Raw genomic sequence first — 7,647 nt, 5'->3', positions numbered from 1 at the left:
GACTTGAAAATGATTTAAACTTGACTGTGGCCATGTGACTTGATCTAATGACTTGACAAATCTTTAAAATTGATTTTGGCCATCATATTTGTCGGATCGACCTGGCCCAGATCGAGTCAAAATCTTTTGTTAGTTTAACTCAATCAGGTCAAACCCCTAATGGAGAAACTCCAACAACCTTAGAAGTGAAGGGAGCTTGTTCAACCACTTAAGGTGAGTTATTACCCAAGAATAAATATCCCATACCTCCATGACTTCAAATGTTTAGTTTTCATATGCTATTATACATCTATGTTTTGTGACTACTATATGTATAATGTGTAACCATGAAAATTGTTTTGATTGAGTTTTATATAGCAAATCAGGGGAAAACGTGATATTTTGCACTTGCTTTTCGAACTTGTAGATTTACTTAGGATGAAATGATGGCTTGTGTGAAAAACGATTATCCTAGTTACCTAAACAACGAAGACAAATGTACAACAATGATAGTATTCTATACATACCTCATTTGCGTGTGAGGCTAGTTACCTCATATGTTGATCTTGTGTAATAGGCATATTATCGTAAGTATGATGACCTACATGTATATTGTTTAGCTATGTGCTTCCCTATTGATGATGACATAGGTAAAGATTGGATTTTAGTTAACATAGGTTGGGATTTAGAAACAAAAAACATTGCATTGATGTTTTGATGATTCATGATGTTTATGCATTGATATTGATAGTAAACCCTTTGATAACTAAACTACTTATTGAACATTTTAAAACATTAAAGTTGAAATATTAGGACCTTTTATCCACAAATGGTTTTTTTAGAACGGCGGCGAGTTTGTATATGTCTAGAAATGAACTCATGACCTCTTTGTTAGACACTTTGTTAGTCAAGTGGGCTAGTCCCAACTTGTTTTTATCCACAAATGATGTTTAAATATTTTGGAAAATGATTATGAAATTAATTAAATATTTTTTAGACCATAAAATGGACGGTTCATCAAGACGTGTAGACAACTCTTCGGTATGAGAAGTAGGTTGATAGGATCCTATTGACTTAGCGGAATAATCGCTCGAAGAATGTGTATGAAGACAAAAGATAGAACATACACTTATATCGGTGTTGTTAGATTTCCTAGTTGTTTGAAATATACAAATCATTTCTTTAGCAATAATGACCCGTCAATTATCATCAATTTGGACTTAAATAGATGTTAGTTAAACGCCTGTGCGAACATTCAAGGAAGACCGCGAGTCAATAATGAGGTCCTTACATTCGAAATCGGTAACAGTTGCATAGTGAAGAAGATAAATTCAATTTCTCACGAGTAATAAATGCATACACAACTCTTTATCGAGGCCCCATTACGTTGATGTCGTTACCACATGAGAATGTGGAAGGAATAAAAGCTCGCGAATGTATCCTCGCCTCATTTTGTCAGGTTACTTTTATATATTTCACATTTCAAATTTGTTTTTTCAAGTTTCTTTTATTACTACTTTTCATATAAAAGAAATTCAACCAAAACAATCCAATGCTATAGGTTAAAAGAATAACTAAAAAGACGTAACATGACTTAATTTGCGTGTTTTCCCTTCTGAAAGGTTTTCGGCTTGAAGGGCAAAATCTTAAAACTTGACTATAATTTTTGTTTTGGGATAAGAAAGTTTTTACTTTATGGCCTTATAGTTAATTTTTTTTTTTTTTTATATCTGTATCTTTTAAAAACATTATTATAAAATGAGGGAAGGCCACAAATACATATGCATCTTCACCATAAAAAAGAAAAAAAAAACAGATAATATGAAAAGCCTTAAAACAAAACTTGTGAAATCCTAATATAGGTTTGATGAGTTTCATGTACCTTGATCTTTTTGGTATCTCTACATAACATTTGGAATTGTCAAACTCTATATAAGATTGTCAAGCTGTGCTTGAAGTTCCTGAATGGACACCATCTTTATGTTATCAATTTCCTCCTGAGAGTACTCCTTTTTCAGCAATGATTCTACTTGTTCATGAGCTTCTATGATATTCGTCCTGACAAAAAAAAAAAAAAAAAAAACATCAAATTATTCAACTCCCTCATTCCAAACCTTGACTTCACATTGACTATTTTTATCAAACATCTAAAAGAAATTTTAAAATATTTGAGAGAGTGTAGATTAAAAATCTTACTTGATTGGTTTGAAAAGTATTGTACGTGTCGATGGATTTTGCAGATAAAGCTTCATTTTCTCCATCACTCTTGGCAGCTCATTCTGCATGCCTGCATTCACCTGTACCAAAACAATATAACTTTTAAAAAATACTAATAATAATAATAGTAACTGGTTTAAAAAATAATGGATTTATAAGCACATACCTTCTGCACAATTTCAGCAACCTTATCTGGTGAAGCAAACGCGTGCTCCTTGAGTGATTTTCCCATAGCTGACTCTAACTTTTGATTTTGACCACCTGATGACAATGCCACCCTGACAGCTGTCACCTTCAAGAAACACAAAAAAATAAATAAATGTTTATTCAGGTTGTCCCCTTATTTATTTTGCTGAAAAAGAGAGAAGATAAATAACTAACCTTTGTAACAAAGGAAAGCATGGGGTCTACTACTAGCTTAGTGACTGACATGATAAACTCTTCACATGTGGTTTTCAGGTTTTTCTCAAGTTCCTACATTTAATAATACAAAAATACAAAAACCAAGATAATTAAATCAAAGCAAAACAAAAAAAAGTAACAAAACATGAATTACTAACTGTATACCTTCTTTGCATCAATTTGACTTTCCAAAACTCGAGGCGAGAGTGTCCTTGCCAAAGAAGTTGACCTTGACCAATCAAATAATGAGGTTTGACCTCTAAGAATTCGTCTCAGATGCTCCTGAAGTGATCACATACAAATGAATACAAACTTTCAGATTCTTCTAAGAGAAGTTGAAGTAGATACTAACCAACAAATGGGAGAAATCCAGTTCCTTGTGTGTGACTGAGAATTCTATGTCAAAAGGTGCAATCTGTTCTCTTAATATAAGAAGATGCTTAATGAGAAAAAGTTGTCCATCCATTTGTGATGATCTTTTTGCAACAAGTTTGCTTGCTTTCTGTAGCAAACAAATAAAATGAAACATTCAAACACCTTAAAATAATTACAGACCAAATGTTGAAACAAATCTGAAGCAATTAAATTCACTTACTTGGATGGATAAAGAGCAAACCTCAACAGCTTCCTGAAGAATGGAAGAAAAAAAAAGGAATTGAATTAAAAAATAAAAACTAAAAAATATTATGAGATGTTGAAAATTCACAGACCTGTGCAAGGCCAGTAAAAACTGCTTGCTCCAGACAGTTATATAGTTTTGAAAGACAGGATACGGTTTTTTCCAGTGGAGGGTACCAAGTCTTGACAACATCTGAACTAAGTTCAATCTGCAAATTAATCATTAAAAAATTATAGAATTTATATAAACATATATAGGATTAAAAAGGTGATTTAAGAAGTTAGTTACAGAAGTGGGATCTGATTTGATCTCAGGTGATTGTTCCAGCTTTCCAGGGTAATCCAGATCTTCATCCAAAGGGAGATAATTTGCTATCTAAGATGAACATGAAACAGAATTTAAACAGCTAATTAGTGATGAAATTGGAATTATTTCAATAAAAGGATAGTATGAAATGACATAATACCTCATCACGAATATGTGTTCGAGCACGGAAGGTTAACCTTTCATGAATATCTGCTAAAATTCTGTCCAATGTAGGCCGAATTCCAGCCAAAGATTCACTTCTTCTGCTCAGTTGTTCTCCTATCACTTCTATTTTAAGAATATCCACAAGTTCACAAAGAACATCAAGATTTGTTTCATGGATTAACTTTGGTCTCAGTGTATCATACAAGAAAGTACATCTGTAAACACAAAAGCAGCATTTCAATTTTCAACAAATACACATTAAAAGATATATAAAAAGAATTCCATTTATAACTTACAGTGGATCTACCAAAGGAGCCAGACTTGTTATATCCTCTGAAGTTGATGGGAAGAAATGGTCAAACAGTTGGTGCTCCAGCTGGCAAACCTGTCAAAGTGATTACAATACAAACAGAATTTTTATACTCTTTTTATACTGTTTTTATTCGCATACATAAAAGCAAAAACATTATAAATTAGATACCTGCATCAAGTATGCACATCCGGATCTGGTTAAAGAAGGTAAAGTCTCCTTTTTGGAATATTCTGAAATCCTTTGAGATACTATGCCTTTTACCTGGATGACATAAAGAAGATGAATAATTACAATCACATCATATAGTGAAAAATTCTAAAAAAAAATTTAAAAAGCGAAAGCTCACCAAAGATAGGCGTTGTTCACAGTATATTCTGTGACATTCTGAAAGAATTTGAACATACTCTTTCCTTGAAGATCTTCTTTCGATTTCTTCAAGTACTGGTTTAAGCTGTGCATATATATGTGGCTACTATTAGGTTTATTTATTAATGGAGTTAAAGGGATCATCATATAGAAAGTAAGATATTTTTTTACCTCACTTGCAGCTGCCTTGAAGCGAACATATATGATAGATGCCTCAACACCCTCAGAAACAGTTGCTTTATTTCCACCACTACCCTTGAGTGCTGTTTGGACCTGTACAAAAAAAAAAGTAAAAAAAACATTTTTGTTCTAGTAAAGTAAAAGTGCTTCAAAATATTTACCTGAGAAGTACTACTTTTGAGAACAGAAAGAACACGAGCACGTATCATCCCCAAGGCTCGAGACTGTAATTATGTTAACTCGATAAAATGTCAAGCAAATTCAAATTGGGGAATTAAAAACCTGATTTTTAGAAGGAAAAATGTGTTACTTACTTGAAGTTGACGAAATTTGACCAGATAAACATTGGATTCTGCATACTGAGGATTATTTTCAACATACCTAAACATCCCATAAAACTGATGCATTGATATATGAAAAGAATAGTAATTCTGAACCAAGTAAATAAATACTAGTGTTGGAGTAATTTACTTACGTGATGCAATCATCGAGTTTTTTAAGTTGTGGAAGAAAGTTTTCACTTGCAACATTTGTATTTGAAGAATAAAAGCTGGTAGCAACCTGCAATACACAGTATGAACAAGACTTGTGTCATTAGACAATAGACATGCCTATTTATGAAGGCTTAATTTAACAAAATCTTTATTAGAAACTAGTTGATTTAGGCTATAAATAATACTCTTACATTCTCTAATTCATCAAAATAATTGAGTTTATTGCGAAGGGATTCTGCAAATTCGATCAATCGTTGTTTCTCTATTACCTGCAATGCAGAAAGAATAATTAGCCAAACACTCAGATCTGACTAAATATATATGTTACTAATATTAATTATAAATTCAAACAGGACCCTACCATTCGGTCACATGCATCATGAAGGGTTTTGGTCTTTGTTGCAACTACTTGATGTTGCATTTGTAATTCATTGAACAAATCAAGGGTTTCATCCACCTGAAAAGTGTAATGGTTAAGTTGACTTGTCAACTAGGTAAACCTACAAAAACTTGGAACAAAAGTTTATGTATACCTGCTGAAGAATACTATCACATGTCTGTATCCTTTCAGTTAAGGTGCTAACATATTGTTGATACTTCTCTTCTGTCTATGAAATAGTATAAATCAGATGTGAAGTGATAGCCAGTGGTTGCTCAAAGGAAAACAAGAAAACAACAGGGGAAAGAAGAAAGACATGGTACTAACCTCTGATTTCATTGCTGCTTCAAGATCTGTAAACCACTTGTAAAACTGTATTAAGATTCAAGGTTAATGAGTGTCCATTAATTCATCAATAAAAGCATATTGTAATGAAATCCAGGATGAGACCTGTTACATACCTGGTTTGTATTGACCAAAACACCATCTATTTCACCAGATTCTTCCACAGTGCCATGCTTTGTTGAAACAGATAAACCATTATTCTCTCTAGATATATTTTCCTGTGACTGTAGATCATATTATTGATCACAATATCAGCAAATTATGCAATAGACATGATGCACATTCAAGTAAATGGTATGTACAAGTAAGAACTCACCAATTTGGAAGGAAATGGTCGATCCACAACTGCATGAGAGAGTGCTATTATTGCTGCATGTTGCTGCTCAGTCAAGGGAGCATTCTGTACAATAAAAACAAGCACTGGATAAGCACCTAAATAAGACAGCACTTCAATATATTATTGAGTGAAAAATGTGCACAGGTACATAACAAGACTAAATTTCCTCAATTTCACCTTATAACTTCCAGTAAGATATCATTAGTGTTATACATTGTTAAGTTTCATCCACCCTCCCACCACTGGAGTTCACTTTCTAAAGAAGTAGGAAAAAAACAATTTTGGCGCAACAAGACAAATTTCCTCAATTTGGCCACTCACAGTTATACATCTCACTGATATTTAAACTGTTGGAAACTGATCTTCAACTTCCAAATGAGGAATCCTAATTGTAAGACTCCTCCTTCTGTTAGAAATGTTATTCAAAGCCTTCTCTTTCAGTTTCGATTTGACAAAGTCCATTTCTATGTATACATCCGCTAACATTCAAGTTTTGTAATAGTAAATATTGCCAACAACTTAGCAATTCCAATTGAAAATAGTAGAACTACACGACTTTTAAGATCAAGAAACAGTAAATGATATGACAAATTGACAAGAACAGAACCTGTTCCCACGTAGAGGCGAAGTTGTAGCCTCTAGAAACAGCTTCTGAATTTGGAACGCCTGTTCTGGTGGTAGTAGTAGTCATTTCCTTATTCGTTAACTGATTTCATCAACATTGAGGGAAAATTAGTTGAAATGTTAATAATTGCTGAACTGTAAGAAAAATTTATATACTGGTGATGAACACATAAACGAGATCTGATAGAAATTACCTATTCTGAACACAAATCGTCGTTCAAGGTTCAAAATTGATGAAAACCCCTTCACGTATGCCGTTTGCAGTGATCGAGTTCACAATGTTCAGATTTCTAAATCGGCGTTTGAAAACCCCTTCAGCTAATACATATATCGCAAGCCTGGACAGAAGATTCTCGACGGTGTTTGAAGCTCCGATGCTCGCAATCTTGCAATCTCGTCGGAATTACAGTTAACTGGGAGGGGAGGAGAAGGGTACGCTTTTAATTTAAGTGAAAATATAAATGATAAAATAAATAAGAGTAAATTACACGGATGGTCCCTGTGGTTTCGGGTAATCTTCGAGTTTGGTCCCTAAATCATTTTTTAAACTTGAAAGGTCCTAAAACTTTTATTTGTTACGTATTTTGTCCTGTTAGACATAAAATTACCATTTTTCCCTTAGCTTATTTTTTTCTAATTAATTTATTATTAAATAATTGTTTTTATCTTTATTTAAAAAATCAATCCCACTATCATCACCACCTCTATCCGTCTATCACCACCACCATGGATGTTCAAAAAGAGCAAAAATACAAACCCAAAAATCCATTTAACATATGAATCATAACACATTCAAACCTAAAATCAAATATGGAAATCAAACAAAGAAGTGAAATCATAAATCTAACCTAAAAATTCATTTCAACCAAAAATCAAATCAAAAAATCGAATTCATAAATCAAATTTGTACAAACCCAGAGG

General features: G+C 32.9%; 1 protein-coding gene across 1 annotated transcript; it reads right to left on the bottom strand.

Annotated features, from left to right (window-relative positions):
* Positions 1–1,790: 1,790 nt before the first annotated feature.
* LOC145136005 (sec34-like family protein) lies at positions 1,791–7,154 on the bottom strand. The gene is made up of 25 exons (XM_079070209.1): positions 6,921–7,154; positions 6,710–6,808; positions 6,082–6,165; positions 5,882–5,989; positions 5,748–5,792; positions 5,575–5,649; positions 5,403–5,498; positions 5,233–5,310; positions 5,023–5,108; positions 4,862–4,928; positions 4,709–4,771; positions 4,539–4,640; positions 4,348–4,452; positions 4,170–4,262; positions 3,985–4,073; positions 3,684–3,903; positions 3,506–3,592; positions 3,309–3,425; positions 3,194–3,226; positions 2,951–3,100; positions 2,764–2,880; positions 2,578–2,670; positions 2,363–2,488; positions 2,176–2,276; positions 1,791–2,037 (listed from the first exon to the last, which is right to left on the bottom strand). Exons 2-25 carry the CDS (start codon positions 6,791–6,793, stop codon positions 1,908–1,910), a joined length of 2,349 nt encoding a protein of 782 aa, XP_078926335.1. The 5' UTR covers positions 6,794–6,808; positions 6,921–7,154; the 3' UTR covers positions 1,791–1,907.
* Positions 7,155–7,647: the final 493 nt, after the last annotated feature.

This window comes from Lactuca virosa, chromosome 9, assembly GCF_052849685.1.
Source record: "Lactuca virosa cultivar CGN04683 chromosome 9, Lactuca_virosa_CGN04683_v6, whole genome shotgun sequence".
Taxonomy (NCBI): domain Eukaryota; kingdom Viridiplantae; phylum Streptophyta; class Magnoliopsida; order Asterales; family Asteraceae; genus Lactuca; species Lactuca virosa.
This window is presented reverse-complemented; position numbering and strand designations above follow the sequence as displayed.

What these genes read in the sequence shown, in the direction of transcription:
- LOC145136005 (XM_079070209.1), bottom strand. Translation starts at nt 6,793, where the DNA reads ATGACTACTACTACCACCAGAACAGGCGTTCCAAATTCAGAAGCTGTT. An exon ending in TTTTGGTCAATACAAACCAG is followed by an intron (nt 5,793 to 5,881) that starts GTATGTAACAGG and finishes ATCTTAATACAG; the next exon opens with TTTTACAAGTGGTTTACAGA. An exon ending in GAACACATATTCGTGATGAG is followed by an intron (nt 3,593 to 3,683) that starts GTATTATGTCAT and finishes TGTTCATCTTAG; the next exon opens with ATAGCAAATTATCTCCCTTT.